The sequence below is a fragment of the Stigmatopora nigra genome, chromosome 20 (assembly GCF_051989575.1).
Source record: "Stigmatopora nigra isolate UIUO_SnigA chromosome 20, RoL_Snig_1.1, whole genome shotgun sequence".
In the NCBI taxonomy this organism is placed as follows: Eukaryota; Metazoa; Chordata; class Actinopteri; order Syngnathiformes; family Syngnathidae; genus Stigmatopora; species Stigmatopora nigra.
The window spans coordinates 1,346,375-1,366,772 of NC_135527.1; the positions used below are offsets into that span (position 1 = coordinate 1,346,375).

At 42.4% G+C, this 20,398-nt stretch overlaps 2 protein-coding genes across 2 annotated transcripts; both read right to left on the minus strand.

Annotated features, from left to right (window-relative positions):
• Nucleotides 1–8,243: 8,243 nt before the first annotated feature.
• Nucleotides 8,244–11,489, minus strand: LOC144213933 (uncharacterized). The gene is made up of 6 exons (XM_077742658.1): nt 11,466–11,489; nt 10,529–10,575; nt 10,212–10,420; nt 9,446–9,649; nt 9,002–9,305; nt 8,244–8,835 (listed from the first exon to the last, which is right to left on the minus strand). The coding sequence occupies exons 1-6, from the start codon at nt 11,487–11,489 to the stop codon at nt 8,244–8,246; spliced, it is 1,380 nt and encodes a 459-aa protein (XP_077598784.1).
• Nucleotides 11,490–12,160: 671 nt separating this feature from the next.
• On the minus strand, nt 12,161–15,648 carry LOC144213465 (uncharacterized). Its single transcript, XM_077741950.1, has 2 exons — nt 15,101–15,648; nt 12,161–14,355 (listed from the first exon to the last, which is right to left on the minus strand). Exons 1-2 carry the CDS (start codon nt 15,225–15,227, stop codon nt 13,349–13,351), a joined length of 1,134 nt encoding a protein of 377 aa, XP_077598076.1. The 5' UTR covers nt 15,228–15,648; the 3' UTR covers nt 12,161–13,348.
• Between the last annotated feature and the right edge of the window lie 4,750 nt (nt 15,649–20,398).

The window sequence follows — 20,398 nt, forward strand, 5'->3', positions numbered from 1 at the left end:
ACAGACAGACAGACACAGACAGACAGACACAGACAGACAGACACAGACAGACAGACACAGACAGACAGACACAGACAGACAGACACAGACAGACAGACACAGACAGACAGACACAGACAGACAGACACAGACAGACAGACACAGACAGACAGACACAGACAGACAGACACAGACAGACAGACACAGACAGACAGACACAGACAGACAGACACAGACAGACAGACACAGACAGACAGACACAGACAGACAGACACAGACAGACAGACACAGACAGACAGACACAGACAGACAGACACAGACAGACAGACACAGACAGACAGACACAGACAGACAGACACAGACAGACAGACACAGACAGACAGACACAGACAGACAGACACAGACAGACAGACACAGACAGACAGACACAGACAGACAGACACAGACAGACAGACACAGACAGACAGACACAGACAGACAGACACAGACAGACAGACAGACACAGACAGACAGACAGACACAGACAGACAGACACAGACACAGACAGACAGACACAGACAGACAGACACAGACAGACAGACACAGACAGACAGACACAGACAGACAGACACAGACAGACAGACACAGACAGACAGACACAGACAGACAGACACAGACAGACAGACACAGACAGACAGACACAGACAGACAGACACAGACAGACAGACACAGACAGACAGACACAGACAGACAGACACAGACAGACAGACACAGACAGACAGACACAGACAGACAGACACAGACAGACAGACACAGACAGACAGACACAGACAGACAGACACAGACAGACAGACACAGACAGACAGACACAGACAGACAGACACAGACAGACAGACACAGACAGACAGACACAGACAGACAGACACAGACAGACAGACACAGACAGACAGACACAGACAGACAGACACAGACAGACAGACACAGACAGACAGACACAGACAGACAGACACAGACAGACAGACACAGACAGACAGACACAGACAGACAGACACAGACAGACAGACACAGACAGACAGACACAGACAGACAGACACAGACAGACAGACACAGACAGACAGACACAGACAGACAGACACAGACAGACAGACACAGACAGACAGACACAGACAGACAGACACAGACAGACAGACACAGACAGACAGACACAGACAGACAGACACAGACAGACAGACACAGACAGACAGACACAGACAGACAGACACAGACAGACAGACACAGACAGACAGACACAGACAGACAGACACAGACAGACAGACACAGACAGACAGACACAGACAGACAGACACAGACAGACAGACACAGACAGACAGACACAGACAGACAGACACAGACAGACAGACACAGACAGACAGACACAGACAGACAGACACAGACAGACAGACACAGACAGACAGACACAGACAGACAGACACAGACAGACAGACACAGACAGACAGACACAGACAGACAGACACAGACAGACAGACACAGACAGACAGACACAGACAGACAGACACAGACAGACAGACACAGACAGACAGACACAGACAGACAGACACAGACAGACAGACACAGACAGACAGACACAGACAGACAGACACAGACAGACAGACACAGACAGACAGACACAGACAGACAGACACAGACAGACAGACACAGACAGACAGACACAGACAGACAGACACAGACAGACAGACACAGACAGACAGACACAGACAGACAGACACAGACAGACAGACACAGACAGACAGACACAGACAGACAGACACAGACAGACAGACACAGACAGACAGACACAGACAGACAGACACAGACAGACAGACACAGACAGACAGACACAGACAGACAGACACAGACAGACAGACACAGACAGACAGACACAGACAGACAGACACAGACAGACAGACACAGACAGACAGACACAGACAGACAGACACAGACAGACAGACACAGACAGACAGACACAGACAGACAGACACAGACAGACAGACACAGACAGACAGACACAGACAGACAGACACAGACAGACAGACACAGACAGACACAGACACAGACAGACAGACACAGACAGACAGACACAGACAGACAGACACAGACAGACAGACACAGACAGACAGACACAGACAGACAGACACAGACAGACAGACACAGACAGACAGACACAGACAGACAGACACAGACAGACAGACACAGACAGACAGACACAGACAGACAGACACAGACAGACAGACACAGACAGACAGACACAGACAGACAGACACAGACAGACAGACACAGACAGACAGACACAGACAGACAGACACAGACAGACAGACACAGACAGACAGACACAGACAGACAGACACAGACAGACAGACACAGACAGACAGACACAGACAGACAGACACAGACAGACAGACACAGACAGACAGACACAGACAGACAGACACAGACAGACAGACACAGACAGACAGACACAGACAGACAGACACAGACAGACAGACACAGACAGACAGACACAGACAGACAGACACAGACAGACAGACACAGACAGACAGACACAGACAGACAGACACAGACAGACAGACACAGACAGACAGACACAGACAGACAGACACAGACAGACAGACACAGACAGACAGACACAGACAGACAGACACAGACAGACAGACACAGACAGACAGACACAGACAGACAGACACAGACAGACAGACACAGACAGACAGACACAGACAGACAGACACAGACAGACAGACACAGACAGACAGACAGACACAGACAGACAGACAGACAGACACAGACAGACAGACAGACACAGACAGACACAGACAGACACAGACAGACACAGACAGACACAGACAGACACAGACAGACACAGACAGACACAGACAGACACAGACAGACACAGACAGACACAGACAGACAGACACAGACAGACAGACACAGACAGACAGACACAGACACAGACAGACACAGACAGACAGACAGACACAGACAGACACAGACAGACAGACACAGACAGACAGACACAGACAGACAGACACAGACAGACAGACACAGACAGACAGACACAGACAGACAGACACAGACAGACAGACACAGACAGACAGACACAGACAGACAGACACAGACAGACAGACACAGACACAGACAGACAGACACAGACAGACAGACACTGACAGACAGACACAGACAGACAGACACAGACAGACAGACACAGACAGACAGACACAGACAGACAGACACAGACAGACAGACACAGACAGACAGACACAGACAGACAGACACAGACAGACAGACACAGACAGACAGACACAGACAGACAGACACAGACAGACAGACAGACAGACAGACAGACAGACAGACAGACAGACAGACACAGACAGACAGACACAGACAGACAGACACAGACAGACAGACACAGACAGACAGACACAGACAGACAGACACAGACAGACAGACACAGACAGACAGACACAGACAAACACACACAGACAGACAGACACAGACAGACAGACACAGACAGACAGACACAGACAGACAGACACAGACAGACAGACACAGACAGACAGACACAGACAGACAGACACAGACAGACAGACACAGACAGACAGACAGACACAGACAGACAGACACAGACAGACAGACACAGACAGACAGACACAGACAGACAGACACAGACAGACAGACACAGACAGACAGACACAGACAGACAGACACAGACAGACAGACACAGACAGACAGACACAGACAGACAGACACAGACAGACAGACACAGACAGACAGACACAGACAGACAGACACAGACAGACAGACACAGACAGACAGACACAGACAGACAGACACAGACAGACAGACACAGACAGACAGACACAGACAGACAGACACAGACAGACAGACACAGACAGACAGACACAGACAGACAGACACAGACAGACAGACACAGACAGACAGACACAGACAGACAGACACAGACAGACAGACACAGACAGACAGACACAGACAGACAGACACAGACAGACAGACACAGACAGACAGACACAGACAGACAGACACAGACAGACAGACACAGACAGACAGACACAGACAGACAGACACAGACAGACAGACACAGACAGACAGACACAGACAGACAGACACAGACAGACAGACACAGACAGACAGACACAGACAGACAGACAGACACAGACAGACAGACAGACACAGACAGACACAGACAGACACAGACAGACACAGACAGACACAGACAGACACAGACAGACAGACACAGACAGACACAGACAGACACAGACAGACACAGACAGACACAGACAGACACAGACAGACAGACACAGACAGACAGACACAGACAGACAGACAGACAGACACAGACAGACAGACACAGACAGACACAGACAGACACAGACAGACACAGACAGACACAGACAGACACAGACAGACACAGACAGACACAGACAGACACAGACAGACACAGACAGACACAGACAGACACAGACAGACACAGACAGACACAGACAGACAAACACAGACAGACAAACACAGACAGACAGACACAGACAGACAGACACAGACAGACAGACACAGACAGACACAGACAGACAGACACAGACAGACAGACACAGACAGACAGACACAGACAGACAGACACAGACAGACAGACACAGACAGACAGACACAGACAGACAGACACAGACAGACAGACACAGACAGACAGACACAGACAGACAGACACAGACAGACAGACACAGACAGACAGACACAGACAGACAGACACAGACAGACAGACACAGACAGACAGACACAGACAGACAGACACAGACAGACAGACACAGACAGACAGACACAGACAGACAGACACAGACAGACAGACACAGACAGACAGACACAGACAGACACAGACACAGACACAGACAGACAGACACAGACAGACAGACACAGACAGACAGACACAGACAGACAGACACAGACAGACAGACACAGACAGACAGACACAGACAGACAGACACAGACAGACAGACACAGACAGACAGACACAGACAGACAGACACAGACAGACAGACAGACAGACACAGACAGACAGACACAGACAGACAGACACAGACAGACAGACACAGACAGACAGACACAGACAGACAGACACAGACAGACAGACACAGACAGACAGACACAGACAGACAGACACAGACAGACAGACACAGACAGACAGACACAGACAGACAGACACAGACAGACAGACACAGACAGACAGACACAGACAGACAGACACAGACAGACAGACACAGACAGACAGACACAGACAGACAGACACAGACAGACAGACACAGACAGACACAGACAGACACAGACAGACACAGACAGACACAGACAGACACAGACAGACACAGACAGACACAGACAGACACAGACAGACACAGACAGACACAGACAGACACAGACAGACACAGACAGACAGACAGACAGACAGACACAGACAGACACAGACAGACAGACAGACACAGACAGACAGACACAGACAGACAGACACAGACAGACAGACACAGACAGACAGACACAGACAGACAGACACAGACAGACAGACACAGACAGACAGACACAGACAGACAGACACAGACAGACACAGACACAGACAGACACAGACAGACACAGACAGACACACACAGACAGACACAGACAGACAGACACAGACCAGACACAGCCACCCAACCACACACACCCACACACATACACCCACCCACACACACACAAACTTTCATTTCGGAGACACGATGAAAGCGCTGCATCCACAAAGAAAGGAGATTATGTGGAACTTCTTTTTCTCATTGTTGGAGAAAATAAGGATTTACATTACCACCTGTCCACTGATAAAGTGTTTTGTGGCACGTCGGGCAAAATTTGAACCAACCTTGTCACTGCTATTGCTGAAGTGATGGAGGAAGAGATGAGAAGGGAAATAAAAGTACTGTTTGTCTCTTTAATGGTGAATGACTCTGTGCATTGTGCTGATGGATTTAAAGCACATCTGGTTTATTTATAATTTTGTTTGTTTTTTTGCTTCACACATTTAATGGCATTTTTGAGCATTCAGACGTGCATTTTTCAATAGTACGCATGATTCTGGCGTGCACGCCCACCAACTCCACGACAGGATTCTGGACAATATTACTTGCCAGACGTGGATCAGATTTCAAGAACACGAAAGACTGATGTTTCTCTCCTTCATTGACCTGAAGAAGTTTCAGGAATACCAGAAAACTTTCCCACATGCGGCCTTCTCCATCTTAACACAAAGCCACAGTACTTTTCGATCTGCCTCGGCTAAGAACAGAACTATTTGTAAAGTATGCCACGGATGATTTTACAGGAAAATCTCCCACTGGTCTCCTTGACTTTCTTCAGTAGAAAAATCTGAGTGAGAGCATGGGGCGGCTGTGACCATCCCCGTTTCCACTGCTTGTCGAACGGACATTTTCAGCCCTAAATATAATCAACTTATGCCAGAAATACAACAGGACAGACTTAACGTTCAGAATTAGTTTTGATGGAAATAGAAAAGAACTTCTCGGTGGACGTGAAACGCACAGGTAATCTGAACGACAGAGTAATTGAAATCTTCTTGAGGAAAGAAATGAGGATGGATTTTGTGTATAAATATATTTTTTGGTGAGTAAAATGAGACTATCTTCCGAAATATTTCAATTTTTGAGGTTATTATTGATTATTTTTTGTGTTGCAGTTGTAGCTGCAGTAAAGGTTTTATAGCTATAAAATACTTGAAAGTTGGATTGATTCACAAATAGCATTATTGAAGCCCAAGGTGTGAAATGCATGGCCCGCCACTAGGTGCCATAGTGTACATAAAGGTGAATTCCAAGTGAGACATGTTGCTAATCTGAATTTAATGAAATACAACAGTATAACTGTTAGGTTCACCAATAATTATAATTTAATATAATTAAAAAACAATACCAGGTGACATCGGATTAAATTAAGGACATCAATTAATTTAGGATCTCTTATGATACTTGCAAGGAGAGTTAATTCTGACATTGTCCTCGCCACAAATGATTATCCCGAGCCGCATTTTCTTCTGCCCATTTAAGACCTCAAATCAAAACAATTGCAAGGTTATTGATTGGATCCAATTGCGTAAGCAACTGCAACAATAATCGCATATCAGACATTCATTAATAACAATTAAGGTCAGAACTAAAAAACAACTCCATTGGAAATTAAACAAACAAGCCTCCATTCGGCGAATCAAGCGAAAAGAGGTTCACAATTTAAAACAATATGCGAGTAATCCCAGAGGTTGGTTGATAGCCACCCGCTGAATCAAAAACAATTTAGGCATCCTTCACAGGTAATCAGTAATCAGTCCACAGAGCGAGGACGCGGTGAAATGTTTAAGTCTCTAGCTGGAACTAGCTGTCCTGGAGAGTGACCTCGAGCTTGCCCCAGTCCCAAATTGAAGGAACTCTTATACAAAAATGATTAAATGCGCACATATATATAGTAGTATCCCAGAATAACCCCAACAGAACCCAAAGTCAGTTCTTATAGTTAAAAAGGGAAAAGCATGTAGTTTACAAAGCTAATAGAACATTCTGAAGATTAAATGAAATAAAACATTTGACTTGTATTTCTCTTTTTCAAACAGAGACAAATTCACAGCAAACTAAATTTATCAAAAAGATTAAAAAATGATGCAAGGGATTCTCGTCATTTTTGCCAATTACTAGACAACATACACACACACACACACACACATTTGTGTCTTTTAAGTTTTATGAATAAATCCTTGGCAACAAACTTAGTATTATGTATTAAGTATTTTTAACCAATGTGTTGAACCACAAATTGAGCAAAGAAAAGGCTTTTTGCCACTGCGGGTTGTTAAATCTTCTTTTCAGGGTTCCCTTCTGTGAAAATGTTGCTCCTGGAAAAGGATTTTGAATTGTGTAGCATCTTAATTGGGTTGTTGCAGCAAATCTGCGGCCACAGACTGAGCAGGAAATTTGTTCTCCAGTGTGGGTTAATAAGTGTTCTTTTAAGCTTCTCCTTTGGGAAAATGTCTGGCCACAAACTGAGCAGGAAAATGTCTGGCCACAAACTGAGCAGGAAAATGTTCTTTGCCAGTGTTGGTTCTTGTGTGTATTTGTAAATATTGCTTTTGAGAAAAGGCTTTACCACAAACTGAACACAAAAATGTTTTTTTCACCAGTGTGGGTTCTTGTGTGCCTTTTTAAGCTTTCCTTGTGTGTGAATGTTTAACTACAAATGGAGTACGAAAATGGTTTTTCACCAGTGTGGGTTCTTATGTGGGTTTTTAAGTTATCCTTGTGTGTGAATCTTCGATCACAAACTGAACACAAAAATGGTTTTTCAGCAGTGTGGATTCTTATGTGGGTTTTTAACGTTCCCCTTTCTGTAAATGTTTTACCACAAACTGAGAACGAAAATGGTTTTTCACCAGTGTGGATTCTTGTGTGTTTTTGTAAATCTTGCTTTTGAGAAAAGGCTTTACCGCAAACTGAACACGAGAATGGATTTTCACCTGTGTGTGTTCTTGCATGACTAATTAAGCTTGTCCTCCGTGTAAATGTCTGACCACAAACTGAACAGGAAAATGGTTTTACAGCAGTGTGGGTTATTCTGTGCCTTTTTAATGTTTCCTTGTGTGTAAATGTCTGACCACAAACTGAACACGAAAAAGATTTCTCACCAGTGTGGGTTCTTATGTGGATTTTTAAGTGTTCATTTTGAGAAAAGGCTTTACTGCAAACTGAACATGAAAATGGTTTTTCACCAGTGTGGCTTCTTGTGTGTATTTTCAAAGATGCGATTTCTGTGAAGCTTTGAGCACAAATTGAGCAGGAAAAAAGTTTTGCAACAGTGTGGGTTCTTCTGTGTTTTCAAACATTGCCTCCAAGAAAAAGTTTTATCACAAACTGAGCATGAAACGGGTTTTTCACCGGTGTGAGTTCTTAAGTGATTTTTCAAATGTTCTCTCCCAGTGTATCTTTGACCACAGACTGAGCAGGAAAATGGTTTTTCACCGGTGTGGGTTCTTAAATGACCTTTCAAATGTGCCTTCCAAGTGAATCTTTGATCACAGATTGAGCAAGGCAAGTGTTTTTCATCAGTGTGGGTCACCACGTGCATTCTTAGGGTTTTCTTTTGACTGATTCTTTTACCACAAACAGAGCAGCAAAAAGGTCTCTCACCAGTGTGGGTTCTTGTGTGTATTTTGAAGTTATACTTTTCAGCAAAGGTTTTCCCACAGTGAGAGCAATTCCATAGTTTGTCGTCCAGTGGAATTTTCTTGTGACCTTCATCATCGTCGTCGCCGTCGTCGTCGCCGTCGTCGTCGCCGTCGTCGTCGTCGTCGTCGTCATCATGAGATTGTGAGACAATATCGTCGGCATCTAATAGAGGTCTGCCACATGATCTTCACATTTCAGGGGGTCACCAGTCGACCAGTCGACGTCTTCCTCCTCTTTAACCGATGGCAGCTCTTCCTTCTTCTCCCTTTTGATTGGAAGATGCTCTTTTCTCTGTTGCCATTGAGGGTGCTCTGTCTGCTCCACTTTGATTCTGGTGTGCTCAAATTCCTCTTTAATGACTGCAGCAGACGCTGGCACCTGCCACTCAGGACTAAGATATTTTGCCAAACCTGCAAGAAAAAAAGACCAAAGATATATTTTATGGGCTCCCTGCGAGGCTAAATCCGCCAAAACAAATGTTTAATGAAATGTTTGACAGTGATGTGCAACTGAAAGAATATGAAATAGCAAATGGTCTATTACATTTACAATGCCAAAATAGCTTTTAAATGACACAATGTGCATTGAATATTTTTTATTTAGCTCGTGTTTTAAGAAATACAACTAATTGCATACTTCATAATGCTTCACACAAATCTTTATCATTGAATGAAAATACCAGATAGCTTAAGTCATGGATGCTCCAACCTTTTCCTTCCAATATAAACGTTTCAAGGAGCGAAAATGGCGTGATCTGGATTTTTTTCCAGGGCACTGAAAAAGCAGTAACTGCGTGAACGCACGATGCCGCTGTTTGATCGCGCAAGTCCCATATGCTGGCCTAAGCCTTTTAATGGGGCATTCATAATGACCTAGGTCGTATATTATAATATAGAAATATTTTAAATAATATTATTGGAAATTATCCACCCTTATGCTCCTTTCCAATAATCTTAGTGACTTGATACTCACAGATTCGCAAGTATGATGTGGCGTCGTTGCTATCTGTTGGTGGAACCATGAGTGTCCCTGCTTGGGAATTTTCTGTTAGGCTGCTCCCACTAAAAGGCTGCGCCCCTCTACTGGCTTCACCCGGATCTTTATCTTCACTCCTCAAGGGTTCAACAGTCCGTATTGGGACTTCCATCCCCTCCTCTTTAATATAGAGGGTCTTCCTCCACCTTTATGAGGAGACGTTGCTGCTCCTCCATGTGAGGTTTTCCAACTTTAATAAAATACTTGTGTTGTTCCTCTTTAATGCGTTCAAATTCATCATTGTTGTCCTTCACCACAGGAGCAGATTCTTGGCGCTGAGGACGATGCGCTTGACTGACATCTGCAAGACAACAGTACACGAGCCCAATCTTATTTCTTTATTTGCAATTGTGTTTCCTCCTCCTCTATCTACCCCACATGTGGCTACAACGGGGCACTGAACACTATAGGTACACTAACGGGTACATAACACATTCTTATCTTGAACAGACGAAATGGGCACTCGGACGTTTGGTTGCCGGACGTTTGGTCGCCGGACGTTTGGTCGCCGGACATTTGGTCACCGGACGTTTGACAACATGTTGACTGTTAAGATCAGCTCTCAAAATTATATTCATGAGAGAGAGTTTAATATCTAAATATCTACTGTTGAAACCAGCTCTCAAAATTATATTCACCCGGGCGACCAAACGTCGGGGCGACCAAACATCCGGGCACCAAATGTCCAGTCACGGACGAAATGAATACTAAACTGTTGTGGGGACACCAAGTGTCTGAGTGTGTGTGTGTGTGTGGGGGGGGGGGTGGTCCTTATTGCCACGGCAATAACCCTGAAAACGAACCTGATAAGCAAAAGCAATATAGAATAAATCATAATTCTTATTGGGGTTTTAACCAATAATAATGAAAAAAAAACACCGTTGTAATCCAACTATAAACAAAAATAATGGCAAAACTTTGCAAAACTCACCCTTTACTAAAAATCGCTAATGGCGCCTTAGTTGATCTCCTTGGCCCCCTCTAATATCTCAGTTTGGGGAAATTTTGGTTCATTACTAGGTTTGTGTTTAGGCGCGGAAATTTTAACAGGCTTATTTTTAGCCATGCATTACACCTCTGATATAGCAACAGCCTTTTCATCAGTATCTCACATCTGCTGGGATGTTAACTGAGGCTGACTGATTCGTAATATGCACGCAAATGGAGCATCTTTCTTTTTCATGTCTCTACCTCCACATCGCCTGGGGCCTTCATTGTGGCTCCTTCTTGATCAAAGAAACTTGAAACATTGGAGTTATTTTACTTATTCTAGTTATAGCTATCGTTGTTTGTAGACTACGTCCTACCATGAGGTCAGATGTCATTTTGTGGTAATCACTAACTTTATATCAGCAGTAGGTAATTATTCCTCATGCTTTATTATCCGTGTTTTTAAATCGTTTTATTGTCTTGAAATCAAGCTTGTGCCTTTTGTCGACTTGAGAGAATGAAATAATTTGCAATGGCATCGCACAAAAGTAGCACTTCTACAACTACCATGAAGGGAATATATAGATATAAAAATCGACATACCTTCTAGTCTGTGAAGAACAACTTTTGCATGCATTATTCTGCAGTGTCGAGTTTTCATTGTAGAACTTTCCTGTTTTTTCCCCACACGTGAATTCTGACGGAGGAGCCATTGATAGCTGCTAGCTAGGCTGAGCTAAAGTAGGCTGCAAAGTTTCAACGAAGTCTTAGACGTCTTGAAGATGATCTTGACTGGAACTTAACACCATGAAGTAGCTAAGCAAGACACTTTGGAGACGCGTGGGTGTATTTAAGTGGAAAAAATTGAGAAAAGACAAGACGCGCCACGTTGCAAGATGGCGACGTGTTCCGCTTGCGCGGAATATAGCATCACTTTCTGTATAGTAGTCGCGTCATTTCTTTCGATGGCATTGAATTGAATGCTTTTATTGTAATTATACAAGTGTAACGAGAGTTAAAGCTTTCACCACATAGTGCAAAAATAACAACAACAAACAGATAAATAAATAATCAATAAATACCAATTTTTCATAGCGCTTAGTGATTATTGTGAGGAACTGGGATGACAGACTGGGACAGAGTCTTGTTCCAGTGAAAGGTTGAAAATGTCCATGAAGACCAGTGAGTGAACCTCTACAGTGTACACCATCAGGTGGTGAAGAAAAAAAGTTTCTCAGCCACAAGCCCGCAGCCCAGAGACATTATTCAATACATTGTTACAGTGTCCTCTGGTGGTTACAATAAAACATATCAGGATAGGTGCTTGTGTTTTATACACAAAGATAGAAAACAATGAGGACAATAAAATTAAATTTAGTGGTTTTTTTAATTGTTGAAAGTCAGTTAAAGCTATCATTTTATATATACCTTTGCATGTGCATCTATTCATATGTGAAAAAACAAGATGCTGTATAAAGAAGATAACAGAAAGAGGGTGTAGGCTGATATGCTCAGACATCTGCAGAGCAGATGTCTCAACATGAGTCGACATTTTTTATAACTCATACCAAAGTGATGCAATACTAACATGCAATTGCAAAGAGCGAGTCAGCATATCTTAAAGTAATAAAATCAAAAACTGGAGAAAAACTTTCTCTCTCACTATTTGAGTTTTGAAAGGGGTTTTCACCCATGTGGATTTTACAGGTGTTTGTGTGACAGTATTTTTCCCACAAATTAAGCGGGATTTCTTTATACCAGTATTAGTACTTGTGTGCATGTTTTAGGGGGTTCTTGTGAGTGAATCTTTGACTGCAGACTGATAAGGAAAAGTTTTTTTTTCTTTTGTGTGGGGTCATTTATTTGGCCTCTAAGTGAATGTTTGACTACAGACTAACCAAGCAAGTTTGTTTAACCTGTTTGGGTTATTAAGTGTGCTTCTAAGCTTGTCTTGTTACTGAACTTAGCCTGTTTGTGCAATCAAGAAACAGGAAAATGTTTTTCACCTGTGTGGGTTCTTAGGTGGGCTTTTAGGTTTGCCTTTTGATTGAATTTGTGGTTACAAACTGAGCAGAAAAAAAGGTTTTTCCACGTGTGTATTCTCATGTGTTGTTTTAAGTTGACCTTTAACCAAGCAAGCTTGTTTACCCTGTGTGGGTTATTATGTGTGCTTCTAAGCTTTTCTTGTAACTGAACCTTTTATTACAGACTGAGCAGGAAAAACGTTTTTCACCTGTGTGGGTTCTTAGGTGTGCTTCTAAGCTGTTCTTGTAACTTATCTTTTTACCACAGACTGAGCAGGAAAAAGGTTTTACACCTGTGTGGGTTCTTAAGTGGGTTTTAAGGTTTGCCTTTTGATTGAATTTGCGGTTACAAACTGAGCAGAAAAAAGGTTTTTCACCTGTGTGTATTCTCAAGTGTTGTTTTAAGTTGACCTTTTTAGAGAAAGCCTGACCACAAACTGAGCACAAAAACGGTTTTTCACCAACGTGGGTTCTTGTGTGTGTTTTCAGATGAATCCTTTCTGCGAAGCATTTGCCACAAACTGAGCAGGAAAATGGTTTCTCACCAGTGTGTGCTTTTGTATGCCTCATTAAGTGGGCCTTTTGAGAGAAATTTTTATCACAAATTGAGCAGGAAAATGGTTTTTCACCAGTGTGGGTTCTGAAGTGTAGTTTTAAGGTGTGTTTGTAGTTGAACTTTTTACCACAGACTGAGCAGGAAAAGGTAAAACCGCTTGTGTGGGTTCTTAAGTGTGTATTTAAATGAGACCTTTGATCAAAGGTTTTCCCACATTGAGAGCATTTGCAGAGTTGAGCGAAACTGTGAGTTTCCTTCTGACTTTCACCATCATTGTTAAATGAGTGTGACGCATTGTCCTGGTGATCTGATGAGCGAGCGATGAAATCGTCTCCCTGCAATCCTTCCATTGAGCTTCTGCTCCAAGGCGTTGCCCCTCTACTGGTCTCGCCCATACAACCTTCCACCTCTTCCCCCTCATTAATGTATGGCAGCTCTCCTTCCTCCTTGATTCGAATTTGTTCTTCGCTCTGGCACTCTGACTCCTCTTTGATTTGAAGGAGCTCAACTTCCTCTTTAATGTCAGGAGACTCTCGGTTATTCTGTTTAAGACCAAAATATTTTGTGAAACCTGCAAGACACGAGAAAAAATCATAATATCAGCGATTTCTAATGGCATAAAATCAACATAACATAACTCGCTTATGTAAGCCCCCGCGAATCTTGTAAACATTCTGCATGTTATATATATGTGTGTATATATATATATATATACACACACCCCCCCACCCACACACAACCACCCACCCAAACACCCACACCCACACACACACACAGTCTGATTAATTAGTGTCAGACTGTAAGACAGTGTTTGTGCTGACATGCAAAAATTCACAGGGTAAAGTTTGTATGATAACAACACAGGCGAAGTTTCTATGGCAACGATCAAACGTTAGGCTGATATGATTAGAGATTTGCAGGGCTAAGTTTGTGCAAAGAAGATTTGTTTTATAGCTCACACAAACTTCCACAATTCGGAAAAACAACTGCAAACACATTTTAGTACTATTAAACTACTAGGTATTTGTTACTTTGTCACTCGATGGCGAATTAGAACAAATAAAAAAGTTTTTCCAATTCAATATCCAGTTTTGGGTGATTTTTCAGAGGGTTGGAACGAATGATTTCGTTTTTAGTTAATTTCTATGGGAAACGTTCGTTAGAGTTACGAGTAAAATATTAGTAAATATTGCCGCGTTGTGTTTATTATCGCTTAATGTGGGGAATTTCAATGAATAATAAGGGAAACAGTTGGCCGAGGTTGCCAGGTATGAAGAAACCAATAGGACAAAATAATCGTCCAAAAGTGAACCCACCTTCGAGCCTGTGAAGAACGACCTTTGCGTGCATTATTTTGTTTAAAGTCGGAAAGGTCTGGGGTGCTGGATCTTCCTTTGTCTCAGAAAGTTCGTTCTTCAACTTTGCTGTCGTCTGAGCAGACATTTTCCACACTTGAGTTCTACTCGTTGCTGACGTGTCATACGAAGAAGCTTGCTTTGTTTAGTTAGCCTAAGCTAACGTAACTGAAATGGAGGAAAACGTGACGCACGGAAAGAGGAAACTGCGGAGGAAAATGCTCGTCTATTTCGTAATCATTTTCGAGACTACCAACTGTTGATCAGCGCATGCGCAGTAAATAGGTAATTGAAACGCGCATGCCTAGATTTGCGGCTTTTATGAGGATCTACGTTGTGTATGGAGGAAAAAACAAAATAAATATGCAATTCGACATTTGTTGGCTAATTAAAATAATTGTATCTATATTAACTGTTTATGTTTTATTCTATTCCTTTCAATATTAATTTTACCGTGAGTTCCTCTCGCTTGCTGACGTGTCAAAGGAGAAGCTAGCATTCTTTAAGATAACGTAGGCAGCAACTGCGCGTGCGCAGTATACAGGTACATGAAACGTCTAGATCTCCGTCTATTTTAAGCCGCTAATGTTGACCTCCCTCTTCCGTTTGAAGATTTCATAATAAAAAGAAAGCATGGTCTGCAAAGGATGCAGGGTTATGCGAATGCTTTCGCGTTTATTTTTCGGGTTTTAAACAGAAATGTATATTAAGGTGATTATCTGTGTTGGTAAAGATTGATTTGGTAAAAGCTTTGGATTTGGGAATAGAGCAAAATAGCCCTGTTGAGCAGTTTGTGGATTCCAAAGAGCTCTGAATTAAAGAAGACTAGTTTTTGGAGGATAGAAGAATATTAATACTATTTTTGAATAGTTGGTATGTTCAAAATACTTTGATCGAGGAGGTTGGCTGGTTAAAGAAAACACAAGGACGGAAAAATTTACAATATTATGGCATATTGGTGACAATTTGAGGGTATTTTATTTAACATTGAGAATTGTAATTAGGAAATGCCTTGCAAAAAGTTGATTTCTCGAATTTAATTGTTGTAAATTTTTATTGTGGTAAAAAGAGAGCTATAGTAAATAGCTATTGTCTTAAGTAAACATCATATGAGGTGATTTGCAAAGATTGTCTTCGGTATTGAGATTTATTTGGTTGTTAATGATAGACAGGAAATTTAACAATGCAAAAGTGGCAAGGGAAAATTCATGGCATTCATCCAAATAATTAGGTGAATTGTACCTTCAAAAAAAATAGCATCTCCAAATTAAAAAATATTATCCTTTAAGTAACGCTTTATGTAGATGGGTTGTCTAGGAATAATATGGGATGGGCAAAACTCGAACGGAATCCGTGATACATTGACGACTACTAAAACAAACTTTAGAGGTGAAATATTTGCCACCTCAATTCTGCGTACAAACAGCTAAACTGGTGGCATTAAAAAGGGTATAACTTAATGCAAAATGTGCAGGTAAATTATTTTACAAACGGTTCAAATACTACTCGCGTGACAGTCGCTCATGCTGACTGACTGGGGCGATGAACGGCGGCACTTTAACTTCCAAAACAAATTTCTATTTGTATAGGTGTGGCACGCGAATCTAATGCATTAATTACCTGGTTACTTCTGGAACAAATATTGCTGATAGGGCAGCAAAAAGGGGTGGAGCTACCAAGAAGCCCCACTGGGTATGGTGGTTTACACCTGTGATGAAAATTTACCACTGATGTATGGTTAAAAGACCCAAATTAAAGGACTGGTGATTAGCGCATCAACCTTATGGTTCAAAGATCTACTAATGGATGCGGGGTGGATCCAGACCTTCCGGAATGTGGGGTATTCCTGGCGTCCTCGAGAATTTGTGGATTTTCTCCGGGTACTCCAGTTTACTCCCACAAAATGAAATTATGGATGCTAGACTGGTTGAACACTCTAAATTCCTCTGATTATGAGTGTGAGTGTGAATGATGGTCTGTCTTTTTGTGTTTATTGATTGGCAGGCCATCAAGATATAATCTATCAATAAAATATCAAGGTGGAAAAGAATTTGGAAAATTGGAATCAATTTCTGAATTTGCCATTAGGCCTTGGGGATAGCGTAACAGATTGGTACAAAAACAAAAACAAATTGGGACCTCAGCTTGCCTAGCTTGAGTCATGGGAAGTCCTATGTCTCGACAGGGGGGGGGGGTGGTGGCCTTGCTAAGACGGCACTACAAAGCTTATGGTTTTAATCTATATGCAGGGAAAATTTTGCAGAGCATGTTTGACTTCTGCTAGGCATAACCCCAATGGGGCTGTACGCCCAGAACGCGGGCAATTCTCAAAAGCTACATATCCATTTCAAAAGATACATATGGATTTTATTGAATCAAGTAAGATATCATTCCATGATATTGAATTCCAGAAACCATCTATAGTGATAATGGCTCCCATTTTGTTAATAGAATAATTGAAGGAATTGGCACTAGGTTTCATATTTTGTTGCGAAATCATTGCGCCTACTGTGGGGTAGACCTGCCAACTGGCTTAATAATTGTTTGTTCATGTCGAGCCATGTCACCAAACTGGTTTTACAAGCATTTGTAAAGACAGTGGAATGTAGGATAGGCCAACTAGCTGGCCTTGCAATTGTTTGTTCGCACCACTAATTATAAGATAGCTAATTAGGTGGCCTTGCAATTGTTTGTTTGCCTGACGAAATGTAACATAGGCTGGCTAATAGGGTTTGCAATAGTTTCCTTGTATTGTGGAATGTGGCCAACTCACTTTGGAACTGTTTGTTCGAAACGTGCAACATAAGATAGGCTGCAGCAGTTTGTGTGTGCTATAAAAATATTGTGTTTGCATAAAACTTAAATCTCTGCGAATATTTGTCTTTTTGCCCGTCTAATTCGTTTTTTTTTAAATTTCAGTTCGGGCTGTTTGAGCTGTTCCCATTTCTGCAGTCCGGTAATAAACCTATTTACTATTAAATTGATCTAACTCGTTCTTAACCTGCTCCTTAAGTTGTTTTACACCTACCTATCACGTGACAATATAATTTGGGGGGGTTGATTCCAGGCACTTACGGGGATTTGCCGCTTGGAAGGATGAAAAAGAGACTATGTCAAACGGCGGTGTCTCATAAAAACAAGTCTGACGTGGTGCACGGTCCCCGGATCGGCTCGGAGCGAAAGCCCGGTGAATTTCAATTTAATATTTATTTTTTCATTAAAAAAATTGCGAAGGTCTGAAGCCGCGATGGGGGAACCGCGAAGTAGGAAGTATTGTTTTCTGATTATATTAAAGTATAATTATTGATGAACCTAACGCCCGGCTATAAAACACACAAAAACACATTTCTGAGCATTCTTGGGTCTCTCGGTACCGTCGACAATACTGCGGTCCATGTCTAATCACATTTCTGCTTTGGAGTGAAAAGAGTTCATCGCGGATAGACATCCAATTCATTTGAAGTGGGAGAATTGGCGGTGAGTGAACCAACCTAACTGTCATCTGATTTTACAAATAATTCATGAATTGAAATGCTATCCATTGTATACCGGGAGGTATAGTTTGGCATCACACAGTTAAAAATGGAATGGTCCTATAAAATAAATGTGAAGTCCTTGACTTTGATTGATTAGGTAAGGCACTTGAGCCATAAGGACCAAAACCAGCACAGCAGCCGTGACTAATTTGAAAATTGTAATAGTCACCGAAACATGATTGGATTGGATAACATTATTCATCCCGTTTTCTGGAATTTGGCAACGAATGAATAAATAGATTCATTTGTCATTCTGTTGCTGATAACCATGTTAGTCACTTTTTGCACATGACTACTTATTTATGTGACCACTTATTCATGTTAACTACTCATCATGTTGACGACTTGTTTATGTTGACGACTTGTTTATGTTGACTAAATGTTATGTTGACTTTTTTGTTGTGCAACTTATGTTTATTTGTTGATTATATCTAATTTTACTGTATGTATAGTCATACAATTCAACAGCGGCGATCTGTGCATTTTCTGGCAACGCCTTCAACCCGACCATCAAACTATTTTATGGACTATGCATGTACATACACAACGAATGGTGCTGTGACAGCAAGATCATTGACACTCATTGTTCTGCGGATTTGGAGCTATTGGCAATACGATGCAGACGATACTATCTACCGAGGGAGCTAACGGTCGTCATAGTAACGGCTATCTACATACCTCCAACTGCTAACGTCAACACGGCTCTCGACCTACTGCTAACGGCTGTAAATAAACAACAGCTCGACCACCCTGATGGAGTCTTTATTGTTGCTGGTGACTTCAACAAAGCATGTTTAAAGTCTGTTCTACCCAAGTTTATCCAATATGTCAAATGCAATACAAGACAAGACAAAATTCTCGACCATGTCTACTCGAACATCAAACATGCCTATAAAGCTGATCCTCTCCCACATCTGGATCAGACCATCTCTGTATATCTCTAACCCCTGCGTACACCACACTTCGAACGCAGACAAGGCCAAAAATAAAGACAATAAAAACTTGGCCCGAAAACGCCCTTTCTAAGCTGCAGGACTGCTTATCCTGCACCAACTGGAACTTTTCGAACAAAACGACCTCCTGGACTATACAGAAACTACTCTCCTACATCAGAAACTGCATTGACAACGTTACTACAAACAAACGGATACAAGTTTTTCCTAATCAAAAACCCTGGATGACCAAAGAGACACAAGCACGTATCAAATGCCGTATCATCGCCTACAGATCGGGAGACAAGAGAAAGTATAGAGCTGCCAGAGCAGAGCTGAAAAGAGGCATAAAGAAGGCCAAGGCAGCATATACTAAGAAAATCAAAGAGCACTTCAAAGAAAATAACCCAAAGAAGATGTTGCAGGGAATACGACATATCACTAACTACAAGAACAATTCTATGTCTGTAAACGCGAATGCCTCACTAGCGGAGGAACTGAACCATTTCTTTGCCCGCTCTGAAACTGAAAAAAATCAGACCCAGTGTCAACACTCCCACCACCACCCTGCGACAATACACTGGAGTTTCGGGAACAGGAAGTGAGAGTGGAAATGCAGTCTGTGAACACCAGGAAGGCTGCTGGTCCAGATGGAATACCTGGCAAGGTGCTCAAAGCCTGCGCTGAACAGCTGGCAGGAGTCTTCACGGACATTTTCAATCGGTCCTTGCAACAATCCATCGTTCCTGCCTGGCTGAAATCTGCCACCATCATTCCTGTCCCCAAAAAGC

Excerpts from the sequence above, each read along its gene's own strand:
- LOC144213465 (XM_077741950.1), bottom strand. The coding sequence starts at position 15,227 with ATGTCTGCTCAGACGACAGCAAAGTTGAAGAACGAACTTTCTGAGACA. Across the intron at positions 14,356-15,100 it reads CGTTCTTCACAGGCTCGAAG|GTTTCACAAAATATTTTGGT; the intron begins GTGGGTTCACTT and ends CGTGTCTTGCAG.
- LOC144213933 (XM_077742658.1), bottom strand. The coding sequence starts at position 11,489 with ATGAAGGCCCCAGGCGATGTGGAG. Across the intron at positions 9,650-10,211 it reads CACATCATACTTGCGAATCT|GTTTGGCAAAATATCTTAGT; the intron begins GTGAGTATCAAG and ends TTTTTCTTGCAG. Across the intron at positions 9,306-9,445 it reads AGACGTCGACTGGTCGACTG|GTCACAAGAAAATTCCACTG; the intron begins GTGACCCCCTGA and ends ACGATGATGAAG.